This window comes from Lacerta agilis, chromosome 3 (assembly GCF_009819535.1).
Source record: "Lacerta agilis isolate rLacAgi1 chromosome 3, rLacAgi1.pri, whole genome shotgun sequence".
In the NCBI taxonomy this organism is placed as follows: Eukaryota; Metazoa; Chordata; class Lepidosauria; order Squamata; family Lacertidae; genus Lacerta; species Lacerta agilis.
This window is the reverse complement of record NC_046314.1, coordinates 63,883,739-63,902,410: the sequence shown is the minus strand read 5'-3', so window position 1 is coordinate 63,902,410 and position 18,672 is coordinate 63,883,739. Positions and strand designations below refer to the sequence as shown.

Genomic DNA, 18,672 nt, shown 5'->3' with positions numbered 1-18,672 from the left:
CCTGAGATTAACCATGATCATTAAGCTGTTCAAGGAGTCGTGAAAGGTTTTGTCTGCACTTCTCTCTTCAGTTCAGAAACACCTGTACGGCAGCTCAAGGACTCTGTTTTTGTCACAGTGTGATTTTTTAACTTATTTCTTTTTCTACACATTTTTAAAGGTTTCCTTGAGACGGCAGCAGGTGAGTGAGAGACTGAATGAGTGGGCAGTCTTCAGTGAGAAGAACAAGGAGCTCTGTGAATGGTTGACACAAATGGAGAGTAAAGTTTCCCAGAATGGAGATATCCTCATTGAAGAAATGATAGAAAAACTCAAAAAGGTACAGTGCTTCTGAGTTTCTTTTGGAGACCTTTCTACAAACATTCTCAGTTTAGACAGTTACTAGGTAAGCACTTGGAAATAATCTAGTGTAATAATTTGTGTTTGCATTTCATTCTTATTATGTCATTACAGTATTTGCTGCAAACAGCTAGGTAAGCAATAGGAAGCAACATTGTTTTTAGCTATGATTTAAATATTCTGCAAGGCTTTGTTGAAACAAACATTACAAAGTGCCTGTTTTATTATAGTCTTCAGCTGGAGAGTGTTGTGAATAAGCTTTATGATCTCTCTCAATCCCTCTGTCATCCAGGATTATCAAGATGAAATTGCGGTCGCTCAAGAGAATAAAGTCCAGCTCCAGCAAATGGGAGAGCGACTTGCTAAAGCAAGCCATGAAAGCAAAGCTTTGGAGATTGAGTACAAACTTGGCAAGGTCAATGACAGATGGCAGCATCTTCTAGATCTCATTGCAGCCAGGTAAAATAGATGGTGCTTGTATTTGATGAACACCACAGCAAGCTAAACACAAAGTTGAAGCTTTACCTTAACCAACCATCATCCTTCTTAATTACTGTCCTTCTTTCATGGCATTTATTCTTCATGATCCATAGTACTGACAAATAATGTCTCTGTTCGTTTTGAAATTTGATACTGCCGCTCAACCTATAACTGCATATACCTGTATTGTAAGGGTATCTAGGCTGCTTTCAGGCTGTGGCTTTTTTGCAGGTATGATTCAACTGTATACCTGCAAATTTAGGTTACACAATTGAAGCGCATCTGGGGCTCTTATGTAACAACCCCTGCCCCCCCCCCAAAATGATTTTTTTTTGTGGGTAAAAGAAAATGAACACAAGACAAGACAGTGCAGAATCAATCTGCAGTGAGCATTTATTTTCAAAATGAAACCAATTTATCAAAAAGTGCTTTTAGAGACAAAACAATACATCTATTTTTTATTTGTTTATTGCATTTCTATACCACCTCTATATTCCAAGGATCTCAAGGTGGTGTACGGTTCTTCTCTTCCCCATTTCATCCTCACAACAATCTTGTGAGGTAGGATAGGCGAAGAGATGGTGACAATGACTGGCCCAAAGTCATCCAGGGAATTTCATGGCAGAGTGGGGATTCGAACCCTGCTCTCCCAGGTCTTATTCCAACACTCTATTCATTACTCCACACTAGATTTAGATTGTGTGTATGACTGCATGGGGGGGGGAAGTACTCAGTCTTCATTGATTCTAGAATGAAAAGTGTGTATGCAGCTAGAGTCAGCAGTCTGGTTGTCATTGCTCTGAATCCTTGTCCTATGCTGTGCTAAACTCTGTAAGGTGTAGCCAACCTTCCTCAAACTGGTGTCCTCCACATGTTTTGGACTCATATGCCTATCAGCCCCAGTCAGCATGGCTAACAGGCAGGGATCATAGAATCATAGAATTGTTGAGTTGGAAGGGACCCTAAGGATCATCTAGTCCAACCCCCTGCAATGCAGGAATATGCAGCTATCCCATACAGGGATCAAAACCTGCAACCTTGGCATTGTCAGCACCACACTCTAACCAACTGAGCTATCCAACAGACAGTAATGATGCAAGTTTGTCCAAAACTTTCAGAGGGCAACTGGTTGGTAAAGTCTAGCCACTGTGGCCATTTTTACACTATTTACTCTCCTGTAAAGGTTTGGATTTTTCAAAGCAGATGCCAACACACAGACATTAGTCTTACTATAACAGGAAGTGGTATTTCTTACAACACCTGTTTGGCTCCTCAGGATGTGGTTTTATAGAAAACAGTAGATCTAGAGCTGCGCATGCATTCTGAAACCATTTTTGTTTATTTTGTACAAATGGCCTGCAGAACAGTGTCTCCAAATTTATCAATCCTATAAAGAGCAGTAGTTGGCCACTCAATAAGTCCAAAGGCCATTCTCTCTCTCTCTCTCTCTCTCTCTCTCTCTCTCTCTCTCTCTCTCTCTCTCACACACACACACACACACACACACACACTATCCTGCTTAGAATGCTTTCTAATGCATTCCCAATTTAACTAAATGAGTTGCTTCAGTGAAGCTGTTTGGGTTCTGCTGCTTCCTCTCAAACCTCCCAAATGTTTTGCTCGATTTCAACTGTGTCATCACAGTTCAGCAGTTCATAGAACACTGATCTGCTTTCATGAAGTCCTCAATGGTGACTGCACCATTTTGTCAGGCCAGGGAGGCAGCTTCTCCCTCATTGCACCTTTACTGTCCATTTCCCCAGGTCAAGGAGGCTGGAATTCAGATGAGGGCTGTTGCTTCATCAGTGAAGCAGCTCAGACTGGAAGCTTATGCAGGCACTGAAGGCTCCCCTGCTTCCTGGCTCTCAGCCAGGCCACAACCGAAGCAGGTTTCTCCATGTGCTTCTCCCTCCTCCTGAGTAGCTCTGAAGTGCCTGCTGGCTAGTTGGAGCAGGGATATCTGGATCCCTTGGCTCTTTGGTACCACTGCTGGAGGGTACTGTTCTGCTTGTTGCCCCCCAAGTACAGGCTCTATGTCTCCTCATGAGAATGAATGATAGCCATTCATGCCTAGAAGGAAAAAGCAAAGACACAGAGGCTCCTCTGGAGTGGAGCTAATCCTATTTAGGTGTATGGAGGATATCTTTTCTTTCTCAGCTATGCCCCACATTTAAACCTGGTTATTTTGTCTCATGGAACTTTTTAGGAAACTCTCTAAGCCAGCCTAAATCTCTGTGCCATGCTCCTTCACTGTGCAGTTTGCCCTAAGCAACCATCTGTGGACCTAGAGGTTCTGTTTTTTTGTACCATGTACTGCACTTTTCCATGTATAACACGCCCCCTATTTTTGCGGACTCAAAATTAAGAAAATGGGGGGAGATTCCCCAAAGTTGTTGAGCTTTTGGGGGAATGATTGCCCGCTCACCCACTAGAACAAAAATGCCATGTGCATGTCGCAAAGGCAACTGTGCATGTCGCAAAGGCAACCTATCCTCTGTCCCATCGCAGAAAAAAGCAGTACAGCGCCCGTCCAATTGCCACAGTGACAGCAAATCAACACCAGCCCTTGCTGCAGCCACCAATAACAATCTCCAACTGGCGGCAGCAACCAATTCCAAGTCCCCACAATGCACTACCCTTGTATAAGACAACCCCTAATTTTGAACATGATTTTGGAGTAAAAAATACATAGTCTTATACAAGGAAAAGTAAGGCATATCTTTTTATTATTATTCCATATCAAAGCTACATAAAGAGTCTAAGTTCAACAATGTAGTGGGTTTCTACATCTGGGGTGGGGAGGGAGGAGATGGTTAGAGGCACTGCAACATGTATGTCTCTCCAGATATAAATGACAGATGGTCTTTTTCACTTCTAATGTGCTAGAGGCCAAATTGGTGGTGGTGGTGGAATTGCAGCTGGGGAGGGAAGGCTTAAGCCCCACCTAGCACTGGCTATTACCCATCCTCCCCACCACTCTTGAGGTGCCTCGTATTTTCTTTTTAGAATCCTTGGCATAATTGCTAATCACATAATCATTGCAACATGTAGTAAGACTCTAAGCTTTAGAGTCCGGTTGCCAGATCTTGTTGCAGTAATTAGATGTTTTCCTTTGTTTATTTTGAAGCTGCTGCCAGTTTCTTTGTGTGGTCTTCACTCCTAGTGCTATGAGAGAGGGATTGTATCTCTTTGAACACGTTCTCGATATCCCATGCAACTTTGAAAACCTTTATCATGCAACCGTTAAATAATATTTTCTCTAAACTCATCCTTCCATCTAACCCATCCTTATAAGGAAGGTGCTGCGGTGCAACAAGTGGGTTGTTTGGATTCCTTTTCCCCTCACCTCTTTGAGTAGGGGCAAGGAACCTCAGACTCAGGGGCTGAACAAGGCTGCCCAGACATCTTTATCTGCCTTTGAGACTCTTCCCAGGCCCTTCACCAGCCTTCCTCAAATTCTTTTGCCTTGTCTGGAATGTGTCCTTGGACTGTGATAAGGCCTCTCACTTGCCTGGGTGGAGAAGTGTGTTTCTGTGTATACATCTTCCACTTTCTCATGGCTTGGATGTAGTCTACTGCACAAAGTGAAGGTCACATCTGTTGCTCCACTCACTTTTGCCTCCAGATGTTCCCATCGCTGGTATGAGGGTGTTGCGGTCCTTGGGCTCAGAAAGCTTTCCCATGCCTGTGTTACGATATCTGCTTTTGAATCCCATCAGGTTATTTCACCTGTCTCCTCTTTCCTTGATTACCTGTATTTATATAGCAGTACACCCGCCTATGGAGATTAGTATCATGCTGCCCCTTTACGGATATTCCCAGGTGGATAACAACCTTTCTCCTTTAATTTTAAATGTGACTTGTTCATCTTAACCCTTTGTTACAGTTGCCACCACATATCTCAGTATCCTTCATCTACTTTCTCAGTTTAACTTCCAATAGCTTTGGTTAAGTTTAGGACAAAGTGTAGCTCAAAGACCCAGATGAAAAGTGAAAACAACGTAGAATATACTTTATATAAGTTTGCTCTTAATATAAGCAGATGGTGATGTTTGTATGTACTTACGTAACTAGGTGGTTAATTTCACTTTGTTACAGCTACTTCAAATAGGAAAGTGTGAACCAAAAGGATGCTGTCACTTTAAGTGGGGCTGCATGCACAGCAAGGGATGCCTGTCTTTTGAAAAAGGATTGCCATGTGAGCTACACTTCCACCTTTAATCTGTAACACTCCTTCCCCTAGTTAACACTCAACTAGTAGGCATGAAGGACTTTTTGATTCAAAACCTTTATACATTCTTATAATAAAAATTCTACTACAGAAACAATATGGCTTCTCCACAGGCAACCAGAAGTGTCTACAATATTTCAATCAGCAATGTAGCATTACTTATTTATTTAATTTGCCAAGGTGACAAGCACTGAATGTTTATTCTGTACCACCAATGACTGTTTTGCACAGGGGTTGTGTTCCTGACCGATGTGCACATTGGCAGAGCCTGCTCCATCCCTTTGCAGTCCCTACCAGGTTGCAGCAATGCGTGCATCCACAGTCTCATGTACTTTAGACGCATTCAAAATGGTCATTGCCTGTACTGACATCAAATGGTTCCAATAGTGCCCCTCCGCTGAATAAAGGCCTAGGTCCATTGCAGCCCCCACGATCCTCTGATATGTTCCAGAGCAGGCTTCCTCAACCTTGGCCCTCCAGATGTCTTGATACTACAATTCCCAGCATCCCTGACCACTGGTCCTGCTAGCTAGGGATCATGGGAGTTGTAAGCCAAAAACATCTGGAGGGCCGGGGGTGAGGAAGCCTGTTCCAGAGGGTTGGCAACCCCTTTGGAACAGGGTGTGAGATGGCACAGGGAGCTGCAGGAGGGAGGGGTAGTCAGCAAAAAGTGCCTCCCTCCCCACTCCCAAGAGGGGATCCATTGCTGGATCAAAGAGACTTCCATTTGCGGAGGATAAAACCCAATACGATATTGGCTACTGAAACTGGATCAGCTCTCTGACTCTGAATATTGGGGTTCTAGGTGATGAAAGGTGGTGTATAAAAATAAACAATACCTCATAGTAAATTTTATTTTCAATCCCTTTCATTGCAATTGCTAACATTGAATTTTTTTGAAACAAAATAGAAAATTCTTTCCAGTAGCACCTTAGAGACCAACTGAGTTTGTTCTTGGTATGAGCTTTCGTGTGCATGCACACTTCTTCAGATTGTTTCGACTATGGCAGACCAACACGGCTACCCACCTGTAATTGAATTTTTCCTTATTAATAATATGGTCTGCACACGCACAAATTCTGGCTGGGGATGTATAACTTTCCATCCTGAAAGAGGTGGAAGGTTCCCCCCCCCCAGGCACTTGAGAAGCACCCACTCAATTCCTGTCTCCCATTTTTCCCCTCCTGCCCTGAACGCAGAAGTGTTCACCTTTGGCTAAGCAAAGTGAAAAGCAAAGAAGGCAGTGGATGGAACATAGGAACCTGCCTTATATGGAGTCAGATCACTATTCCATCTCGCCCAATATTGTCTTCAATGCTGCATTAAGGTGCCCCCATTGGTGAATCTGCATAGCCTCAACCTCAACACTGCCCCCCTCCAGGTAAACTGCAGCAACGTCGCTGCCAGGAGGCTGTTGCTTCGGCTCCACCATACCAGGTGATCTGCTCTTCCACACAGCACCCCTATAAATCATTCACTTTTCGTTTTAAAACTTCTTTCTTTGGTATCAAAGGAATCAATCAATAAGAATCAGCTATTTTAACTTTTCAAACTTATTTCCCAATTCAAAGGAATGTAGTATTTCTAAAACCACCTTGTAATTCATTTGGTTGATTGGGTAGATAAAAATACATTCAGCAAAAATAAATAAATTTACTATGATTTCCATCCTCCACAAAATAGAGTGTCCATGTCTATCATTTTTAAACACATTTTAAATTCCCTTGATGTCAGTATAGGTGCTACACATGTGCTTGTGTGCCTCTCATTAATACCAATGGGACTTGCTTCACTATGGCTGGTTTGTGCCCAAGTTTATTGATACTCATTCTTGAGGTGGGTGGGTGCATAAAATCATTAAACAAGGAACGTGCTCAGTGCCAATTTCTTTCGTATCTTTACTCAAGCTGTAGCAATCTTAAACTTATTCTGAACTTAAACTTTTTCTCTTTTCCTTACTGTTTTCCTTTTTAAAATCCCTTGCCTCTTATAGTCCAGTAGGAATTCTGTCTCTTATAAAAAGAATTCACCCCAGTATTACCCATCAAAACAAGGAAAGAAACACACAGACCTCTGTTTTGTTTACAATAACAGGGCACATTTTCTCCTGGACTGTTGGACAGTTGAGTCTACAACTGTTCAGAGTCTGCAGTGGAGGCTTCCCTCCCCCTTCCCTCCCCCATTCGTGGCCTACATTCCAGGAGATCACCCTGGCACATGTTGATGAATGTAAGTTTTATTTAGAAACATGAACACTTGTCACTGCTTGGGCTCATATTATCAGGCAGTGAGTTACTAACATTTGTTGGGAGTGTGAGCATTTTGTGTGTGTGTGCACATGGTGCTCTGTGTGGCACACTCTTGAGAAGATTTTGGACTGAATGTTCTTAATTTTTGTGCTGGAAAGCTTAATGCTGGTGTTGGTGGATTTATGGGCCGTGAAGATGGCAGATGACCGCAGTGTGGATTCAGACCTCCCTGATTGCAATTGCGATGTGACAAGGCATGTGAACATTTTGATTCATTCTTTTTTTCTTTTATGTGTTTCTTTTCCTATTTTAGACCTTTTCCATGTTGAGTAGGTGACTAAATGGGTGCTAAGTGCTGATAAACAGATCCTTACATTTTATAAAGCACAAATGTTTGCAGTTCTGGAATGAGCAAAATGAACTGGAAACAACCGTCCTGCTCATAGGAGTGACTTGCTCAGTGAAACCGTACACCTGGTTTTACTGCCAATTAAATGCAGGATCACAAACTACACATGAGCCATAGCAGAAAATGCATTTGACTTCACAGTCTTCCATGTGCTGTAAAGGAGGAACAGAAAAGGGCTGGCTTGGGGACTGGTTTTACAGAAGTATTTCAAGCAGGATACACACTCTGATCCTTGCTATCAGCATTCTGGATTTATCTTAAACCACCAAAGACACTCTAAATTACCAGCAAGCTATACATAGTATTTTATATGTTACTTATTTCCTAAGAGAATGTTATTCTGAGTGAAACTGTATCAAAGCTGCAATACAGCCTTCTCAGTCACTATGAAACAGATTTTTCTTCTTCATCATCATCAGTGCTTTAAGTTCTAGATATATAGATATATTTTCTGAATACAACTTGCTTTTTTCTAAAGCCATCTTAAGACCTGTATGGTTATACCTTGTAGAACTGAAATAAAGCTGGGGGGGGGGGGGAATCTGAAAGAACCTTACACTTCTTTTTTAATTTTTTTTATTTTAAAACCCATTACAAGTTATTATTAGAAGCCAGCTGTCTGGCTTAATCATGATTCTATGACTTCATGATACAATGTAGTGCACTTGAATAATAGTAAATGCATGTTCGGTATAAAAATACTTTAAGACACGTACTGTACTTGTCTAAAAAGAAATATCATAGTGTTTAATGGTACCAAAAAATTTCCCACACATGCATTCTTATAATGATATAAAAATGCCAGATTACTTAGGATTTAAACTAGTTATTGTAATGCAAATATAATGTTACTTTTAAAGTTGCAGATATTTGTTAATAAAGAATAATGACCCTGGACAATTAGATTAGAAAGTGAGCAAGGTCAAATGGATAAGATGTGGGCTGTAAGGAATGTACAGCAAGTCACAGGGGACTTACTGTACTTGTGTATCAGGCTTGCTAAATGTATATAACCTTGATTAAACCTATCATGTGATGATTTCAAGCTGCTATTTTGAACATGAGCTCTCTGAAGCAAGAGAAAGGACTTAGACCAAGCTTCTTAAAGCAGCATGCCTAGGGATTTTCAGAATCGCTGCAGGTTTTCCTAGAACACTGACTCCCAAGGATACTGTTGCATATTTACCTCAGGAGATAGAGGCTACTCTGTCTGGGCTGTGGTCTGTCTCTCACATAAACACAACAAGAACTACATTCATTCCATTGTCTTTCATGACATTTACCTGCACATCTATTTGAGTTAGTATGTGTCCATGTTCCCACGCAACTGTGTTTCCTAGATAACATGCATGCAAACAAATCCTGTAAGCCCTGATTCAAGCCAGAGAGCAAAACGGCTGGAGTAAAGCCCATGGGCACATGTTTATTTTCCATGTGGTTTGAAGCACAAAATATGTTGCTAGGCTTAGTCAAGGGATTTTCCGTTTGATGAATGAGAAGCTATTGATAGCTCAGTCATGATTTCTACTTAATCTTCTCCAAACCCAAAGCGTGTGGATATGTCCCTCAGATTTTGATTCTAAGCTTACCTATGTCAAAGCAGGTTTACAACGTGAAGTTTTGGTTCGGTCGCTGGTGTTTAAAATAAAAGTGTTTATTTAATTCACACTTTTCTTCAGGCAGAGATGGAAAGCTGCCTGGTATGTTGCCAGAAAAACCTGCAAAAATGTGTAGAAGAACACCCAAGTGTTTGCTTTCCCTGTCCCGTCCCGTCCCCCCGCCCGCCCCAGGAATATAGAAATAAGGAAAATGCTGCAAATAGTCTCAATGCCTTCATTTATTATCGTATTTTTACTTTTAATCTGTTTTCGGTATTGCTGTCTCATATATTAACCAACCAGGAGAAGGGGGGATTGTGCCTTTTTTCAATCCCTCTATTGATCTAAGTGATTCTTTTCCTCTTCTGGCATCACTTTATTTTTATTTCAAGGTGCAGTGCTTTTATCTCCATCTGCAATTGTGTGAATTTGCACTGTGAATGCTTCACAATTACAGGGTGGGAATGCATGATTGTGACTTTTCTACCACTTTGCATTTTAATTGAGACCATCTGTGAGCGTAGTAGGTAAGCCACACCCTTTCCACGTGACTGTGCAGCAGCAGCAGCAGCAGCAGCAGCAGCAGCCCTAAGGTGTTCAGGCATGATGGGAAAACAATGCTTGGAGATCAAATTGGGACCTTTCAAGCTAAAGATTCTAACAGCTGCACATGCACAGAGTGGACCTATGTACCTTTTGAGAGCCAGTGTGGTGTAGTGGTTAAGAGCGGTAGACTCGTAATCTGGGGAACTGGGTTCGCGTCTCCACTCCTCCACATGCAGCTGCTGGGTGACCTTGGGCTAGTCACACTTCTTTGAAGTCTCTCAGCCCCACTCACCTCACAGAGTGTTTGTTGTGGGGGAGGAAGGGAAAAGAGAATGTTAGCCACTTTGAGACTCCTTCGGATAGTGATAAAGCGGGAGATCAAATCCAAACTCCTCCTTCTCCTCCTCCTCCTCTTCTTCCTCTTCTTCTTCTTCTTCTGGTTTAGGCTGCTCTCTCCTGACACACTGGCACCTATTCCAGCACTTTGTGTCTGAAAATGCAACTATTGCATGTACTTTTTGGAATATGTTATATTCAGAGGGCAATGTCCAAAGCTCACATTGGGGCAGGGGTGCGAGAGCCTTCAGTGAAATCCTATCTTCTGGACACTCTTCCCACCACAACCATTTTAAACCAAATTATGCTTGCTATAGCCATCTAAACACAGGAGCCAATTCCTAGGGGCTGAGGTCCCTTTTGCCCCCCCATAAAATATTTGAGGGCGTTGCCCCCAAAGTTAATGAGCATTCCCATTCAAATAGTGTGCATGCACCACATCTTGTGATCAATTATGTGGGGCAGGGCTTACCTCTTTCTTCTAAAACAGCTGCTAGGGGACATATCAGAAAAAGTAACAGGACCAGTCCCTTCTGCGCCCTGTAATTGAACACTGTAAAAACACTCTGGAATATCTTTTATTAGGAATCTGATAATTAAAGGAAAATTGTTTCCCGTGGGGGGGGGATCCATGTAAATCGTCTATAAATTGAGTTACAGGTAGGTAGCCATGTTGGTCTGCCATAGTCAAAACAAAATAAAATAAAAAATTCCTTCCAGTAGCACCTTAGGGACCAACTAAGTTTGTTCTTGGTATGAGCTTTTGTGTGCATGTATCTGAAGAAGTGTGCATGCACACGAAAGCTCATACCAAGAACAAACTTAGTTGGTCTCTAAGGTGCTACTGGAAGGATTTTTTTAGTCTATAAATTGGTTCATTATTTTTCTTGTTTTGAAAAGAATTGCTTCATCTGCCTTCACTAATTTTTCTTGCTATTCTTTTTCAACGCTAATAGTGGTGAAATTGTATGTAACATATTTTGCTTTAGAAATATTTGATAGATTTGCCATCACGAAGAAAATGAAAGTTGTAAAATCAAAGTAAATACTTTGGGCGCATTTTATGTGTCATTGTGACAAATAGTATTTGGTTTTCTAAACATAACTGGATATGTTTTGCTTCTAGGTAATATTTATTTCAAAATCATTCTGCCTTCAGTTGACTATCACATTTAAGTTGTGAGAAGAGCAGTTTGTTTATTTAACACTCAGCCACTACTGGGATTTTGGAGAAAATTTTAGAAAGCACTTCTTTTATTTGTGTGTGTGTATGTTTTAGAGTGTATATTATAAGAGATATATTGTTTTAAATTTAAATTTAAATTTGAATGAGAAAAAAATACAATTTAATATAGCATGCTGTAGCCCTTGGAAAACAAAGTGAATTTGTATTTAGTTGCTTATGAAAGTTATGTTCCAAAAACAGCCAAACAGAATTGTTAATTTTCTTGTTACGCACCAGTGTACTTCTAACAAGGTTTCAATAAAGGCCCCTGCAGATTAGTAAATCTGTTCCTACTGAAGTTGACAAATGGCTGTTTGAATATGTGAACCAGCCACTTCTTTTCTCCACATGATCCTTTCCATCATGTGGAAGGTCCTGTGGAGAAGTATAAGTGCTGAAAGCCCACACCTGTTTTCTATGCAATCCTGTATGTGGGAGTAAAGAAGTGCTTAATTGTACAGGGAAGAAAAAATAAGCAAAAATAAATTGGCCCAAAGATTTTTAGGGCCAAGTTTTTTTTCCTGTTTTATATTCAGCTTTTGTTTGAGCTGTGCCAACGGTTCATTGTGGATATAGCTTAACTACAAAAATGCAATACACTGTTCTGCATCAATTACCGGTATGTTGTTAGAGATTAAAATGTTGGCAAAATAGTGAAATCTTGGGTTGGGGGAAAATGTGATAGCCCCACATGAAAAGTTATGCACTGATTAAAGAGTTCTGGATTCCCCATAACAACTACACAGTTGTTGCACTAAGAAAAAATAACCTGAAAAATTCTGAATAACAGTTCATTTGTTTGCTAATCATTATAAAAGTTATGGTGGCTATTATCAATGGCAAACACTGCTTGGACCAACATGGGTGCCAAGAAGTCTTTTCTTTCTCTTAACAGCACTGCATCTTGAAAGAACTACTTCTACTGTAAAAAGAGTAGTGCTACAGTTAAAAATAATGCTACAATTCACTCTTACATATGAAAGCATTTTGTTGTTGTGTTTAGTACTCGCAGTGTGTTCTGAGAACTGAGCTGCAGAGTCCAAGACTTCAGAAATAGGGTTTGTAGAGATACATTTCTGATTTTTCTATGTATATTAATCTCACAAAAAACGTTTTCCTACTTGGCAGTGCCTTCTGTATCTTCAAACTGTAATAAGAGATGTGGCCATGAAATAAGATACATTTTGTTAAAAGTATAGGCCCTTGTTTATAATATTTGTACCTAAGAGCGTGGTGTTCAGATGTAAAAGCCCAACTACTTCTGTACAGAAAATTACGAGAATAAATATGTCGTTTAACAATGCAGACTATTTAGTAACATACTCATGATCTTGCCTGTGATCTTGCAGGATGAAGAAGCTGAAGGAGACCCTGGTGGCAGTCCAGCAGTTGGATAAGAACATGAGCATCTTGAGATCTTGGCTTGCCCACATTGAGTCAGAATTGTCCAAGCCCATTGTCTATGAAACCTGTGATTCCGAGGAGATTCAAAGGAAACTAAATGAGCAGCAGGTAAAACAAAAATCTGAGGTAGAAGAACAAAAAAAAAAAAAAATGAAACACCCACACTCCCCATTGCACAAAGGTGAGAGTGAGCCAAGTGTGGTACAGGCTTGGGCCTGCTGTATCCAGCTCAATATTGCAAGAGGGCAGTGAGAGGAAGATGCCCTTAAATTTCATGGCAGGTGATGCTTATGGCATTACTCTGATAGAGTCTTCTGCTGTCAACATGGAACTGCTCACTGACCCTACCAAATGAGGTAAGGCACTGTGATGTTATGTCCAGAATGTCAGCTTCTGCTGTAATTAGCTTTTCATTGTGTGGGAGTTTTGGAGTGGATTGCAAGGCACTGTTTACTGCCATAGACTTAGAGGAAGCCTTCCGTGTTTGTACACTGCAAGCATTATAAATGCCTGAGACTCTCCATATTTGGGGATGCCAAAAGATATGTTCACCATTGGCTGTTTTTTAAACCTGTGCTTTAATTCCTTTGCATGCAGAGTTGCATGAGCTATACAGAAATAATGTTTAACTTTCAAGCTTGTGCATAATCTGCAGAGCCATGAACACAGAACAAGAAGAATGAAGAAGAAGAAAACCTGAGCAATTGTTAAGATGTTGAGCATTCATTGTATTGTTTCTTGGTTATATGAATTTGTAGCCCTAAAAATGCCCTTGAGAGATCTCAACTCGGCATTTTCTTTCCATACATTTACTTACTCACAAGGTTTTCTTCTTGTTTTTAAAATAATTTTCGGCACACCCCATTCTAAGTGCTTGCTGCTGGTTGTTATAATATTTCACAGAAGAAACATTTCTGGTCTCCATATACCACCCAAAGAGAAGTTTTATTACAATCTGGCTCCCAATATTTATAAGAAAGTAGTTCTATAGTATCAAGCAGCCATAAATAATGGTTGTATTTTGCAGTGTATATATGACACATTGGTTGTTTCGTCATTTAGTCGTATCCAACTCTTCGTGACCCTGTGGACCAGAGCACGGCAGGCACTCCTGTCTTCCACTGCCTCCCGCAGTTTGGTCAAACTCATGTTAGTAGCTTTCAGAACACTGTCCAACCATCTCGTCCTCTGTCGTCCCCTTCTTCTTGTGCCTTGGGAGTCTTCTCTTCTCATGAGGTGGCCAAAGTATTGGAGCCTCAGCTTCAGGATCTGTCCTTCCAGTGAGCACTCAGGGCTGATTTCCTTAAGAATGGATAGGTTTGATCTTCTTGATGTGTTAATGTGTTAATGCATTCAGGGGACCTGCAGTTGCTACTCTTGATACTTTAAAACCACCACCACCCAATCATGGAAGAGGAATCATACCTTTTATCCTGTTTTTCCCCAAATCACACTGCTAGCATACATAGACAACTAATGTTAGCAGTCCTTTCTGTAAGTAAGCAAGATGCAGTCACCATAGGCACCGAGTGTGTGAGGCTGTGCGTACTCCAGCCCCCACAACATTCCCCATGAAGGCTCAGGGCACCCACAGGTTTTTTGCGTGGGGCAGCACAAGCTGTGGGGTGTGTGTGCCCGATATCAGCATGCCCAGTGGTGGAGCAAATGCTCCCGCCGAGCACACCCCCAAGGGAGTCCACTGCGCCCAGCCCAGCTAGGTGCACTGCCCAGCTGAGGAAAGGACAGGCAATGCTGCTGTGACTTCCTCTTTCTGCCTCCCAGGGCGGCCTGACCCAGGAGTAGAGCAGAGCAGAGGCTGGGAATGGGGGAGCTGGCATGGACAGCCCAGTGCAGGAGAGGGGCAGCAATGCTGCTGCCGCTGACTCTCTTCAGACTTGACCCAAGAGCGGAGCTCTGGCTATGCGCCAGAGCCGGGCTCCAATGAGGGAGTCGGGGGGGGTACCTAGTTGCACCCACTCTCAAAAATGTGCCCTGGCCACAGTGGGTGTGTTGACATCAGACGTTTGCATCACAGGCATGCTGATGTCAGAGGCACGCACGCAAGCAGCACCGGGCACCCACTATCTTGGGTTCAAGCCGGTGGGCCTGGCAGTCACACTGTACTCTTGTAAAGATTCATCAGGATAGCAAGAGAGTGGGTTAGCCTCTTACAGGCACAGCTCTTTAATCACTCAGAACTTGAAAACCTGAATTGTGTCTAAAAAGATGCATGAAGGCAGTGCAAATTTGTGCAGTGTTGCTTCGTTTTGCAACTGGGACAAGCGGTTGTAAATTTTGCTACTGGAGATTGATCAGGGGAAGTTGTGCACTGTGATGCTTCCAAATAAACAGCTGAGGAAATCCTATCCGTATTCATTATTATCCTCCAATTTCAGTGTGACAGAGGTGTGAATGGCTATGGGGGGAGATCCATATAGGAGTCAAAGAATCATAGCCTTCTCACTACAACTGAAAAGCTACTTTTGGCAAAACCCAGCTGTAGCTTTTACAATGTCTAAAGTGAAAAGGCTGAGCACAAATTTACTCATTACCTTTACACTGGGATGGATGGATTAGTCTATTTTGGGTCCACATCAGTTTTGCCTGTGACCATTCATAAGTCTGTGTTTCTACATTAATCTGCACCTTTAAGAAAGTGTCCAAACAAAAATGTGCATTTTGGATTAGGTAGTTAGATAGATAGTGTAGAGCTATATCACAAAATTTCTAAATGTATTTTGTCCTAAAGTTAAATGCAGTGTTTTGGGTATTTTCTTTAATTAAAGAACTGCAAAATTCAGAGGAATGCAAAATTTGATTCACACGTTAGTCCAGAAGATGTTACATTTTGCAAAGTTAACCCGCCCCCCCCAAAAAAAGCCAGTATGGGCTGGCAGGGAGAGGGCAGATCGTTCCATCTGGCCAGCAGAAATGCTTGGGCTGATAGAATGATCGCCTTGGCATGATGTTGAATTCCACCCATGGTGTCTTCCTGATAGAGCTCACTATATTGGAACTTTTCCAGTCTGTCTGCTTCTCCAAAGCATGTGTCTTCAGGAAACATGCCACTGGGTTAAGATTAATAGTGAAATCCTACCTAGAAAGTTAAATAGGCCTCACTTTCAGGTAAGTGTACATAGGATTGCAGCCTTGGAGTTTAGGAGCCATAGACTGCCTACAGTGAAATGTATGATGTAGATTTTTACTGGGGCATACAGGTACATATGGGCACAAAATTACATTACCTGGGTAATATCTAGTCACCTATGAAAAACATTTGCTTATGCAGATGTTTTTCATTTTGCAAAGATCACAACAATATGTGCACATGCACACAAAATTAAGAAAAAAGCTTTAAATACAGAAAATATAATACTCTGTAATACTATGAACTAAGTTTCTCTGAACTCAGTGAGACTTATTTCTGAGAAGGCCCCAGAAAAAGGATTGAACCATTAATATATTTTCTGTGGGGGGTCATTCTTTACCCCAGAGGCATATATCTTGCAAATCCTGCAAGCTAGTGACTCTGCAGCTTTGCCCAGACATTAGTACTAATATATTCAAAGTAAAACTAGGTACCATTTATTCACAATTATACTCTGGCATAAAAATGTATCTAAAATGGGTTGAATTTGTACCCCACAGTCAAAGGGTACAGAGTTGAAACTAAGGCCACTTCCGCCCTTGAGCAGGAGGTGGATTGGTGGGCATGATTGGTGGAACATCCACCCACATCACTCGTGGGCCGATCAACCCGGCCAGCCAGGGGGTGTATCTTGCTTTCTTTAAGGAAGAGACACGCAGGAACTTCCTCCTCTTTTTGCCCTGCTACCAGCTGCTTAGGTTCACCTGCCCACCTGCCCTTTAGGTTTAGCTCTCGACCTTGCTATGGACTTTGGTTGGTCGCCTTGGTTGGCCAGGGGGCCTGGTAGGATTTTTTCCCACTTGGACCAGCCAAAGGGGTTTTTCCGCCTACTTCCTAGCAACTCGTCACAACTCTTGGTTTGGCGATTAGGAATTGGAAAATTTCTAAAGAGAAATCTGCCCCTCATTTTGAAGGGTATTCCGTTAAAGGATTCTGGGGGCGTGGGCCTGTCCGAAGGCTAGGGAGGTGAGGGCCTAAGGCACACCCCTAACGGTGATAACAGGGGGAGTTCCAGTCACTGGGCTCCTTACTGTGGTTAACCCTTCCCGGACTTCCAACACATGGGTTGGGGTTGGATATAGTCTGATAGGGTCCAATGCCTAAGCCAATACCACTCAACATCTGTAACCAATAAAGTTGTGGCCTTTTCGCCCATTAAACTTATACAATGTGTCAGTCACATTATTTCCACGGGGAGGGGAGGGACATTGCCACGCAATGGACCTAACTTAGTCATTATTGTTAATTTCAGTGGCCTATTCTGAGCTTCTTTCTTTCTTCGGTGATCACTCATGGCCGAGTAAGGTTGCCTTCCATGAAAACATGTTTACATTACTACTTAGAGCACTGCTCCTGGTGTTATCTTTCCTGTTAGACACACACACATGCAATATTCAAGGAATGGAAGAGAAGAAAGGGCATAGTTTGAAACATGGGAGGAAACTGTAAACTTTTTGGAGAAATGTAAACAAGGCAAAATGTTGTCAAGGATGGAGTGTGAAATTTTACTGGAACTTCAAACCAAGTGACATCTTCTCACTGGAAACTTAACCCATAGCTATAGCTATTCTTGCTTCACAAGAATAACTCCAGGACTTATAAATTTTCAGTAATGTGAGATTTGTTGTTCTACTGTTCAAGTTTAGTCCAGATGGGACACTGTAAACTGTTGAATCACATGCTTAGGGTTAGCTTCTTTTATGAGGATGATTCCATTGCCACTAACCTTTTTATCTACTGAATTGTTTCCAGCCAAAACTGGCCCTTGAGGAACACATACCATCCTTAGCCTGTATTTTAAAATAATATAGTCTATATTTATCCATATTCCTCCAAACAGGGATCATATGGGACCATGAAAGATGTATATATGGCACAACATAGCAGATACAACCCAGAAGGCACCAGTTTTACTCATTATTGGTCACATCAATAATTCTTGTCTGGGACAGGTCCTGTTGAAGTTAACAGAAGATGCACACTTGCACGGTTTTGTGAATTGTTACTAGAAAATTTTCTAGAACAATTAGGCTCTGATTTGATAAACAAAAATCAATATTTGTTAATAAAAAATGTTCACTAATGATTAAAATTAAGCTACTTGCCTTTATTGGCATATTAAATATTGTAAAACTTAGTTTAACATAACTCCCTTTAATTCCAGACTTTAAGGTTTGTATAAACTATGCTAATTACTTACCACAATAAGTTCCCAGCTGGTTAATGATAGAAAAGTGACGATAAAGGCTAAGCAAAGACAATTTTAGTTTTCAAATAAAGTCGTTGCAGGGAAGCACTTTTGGTGCTTTGAAGTGCCACTCAGTTGCCTGACACCTGAAAGAGAAGTTACTCAGAAATTCAATTCATTTGATTGTATAAGGACTGTTATTTCATAATTCAGCAGAGAGCTTTGAGAGGATTTTCAAGGTTCAAAGAACTGCTCCTAGATATACTCAATATTAAAATGAAAGAAATGAGTGCTTACTTTGTGTAATCCATAATATGTATATCGATGTTACCAGCATTACTTTTTTCCTTTTTAAGCAAATATATTTGTGCTAATATAGCTAGTACAAAAGGCTCTGCTTTACTTTTACTTTAGAAGAACACAGGTGGGTAGGTGTGGTGACTGACTGCTTCCCTCTCTTCCCTAAATGTCACTATTTCACTGGACCTTACTTTTCAGTACATGCACTTAGAATCTGAG

At 41.4% G+C, this 18,672-nt stretch overlaps 1 protein-coding gene across 1 annotated transcript in view; it reads left to right on the top strand.

Moving 5' to 3' along the window:
- SYNE1 (spectrin repeat containing nuclear envelope protein 1) overlaps nt 1-18,672 on the top strand; it is a 286,452-nt gene that overhangs the window by 230,294 nt on the left and 37,486 nt on the right. The window contains 3 exon segments of the mRNA XM_033144021.1: nt 161-319; nt 632-798; nt 12,763-12,925. Coding sequence (XP_032999912.1) covers nt 161-319; nt 632-798; nt 12,763-12,925 — 489 coding nt within the window.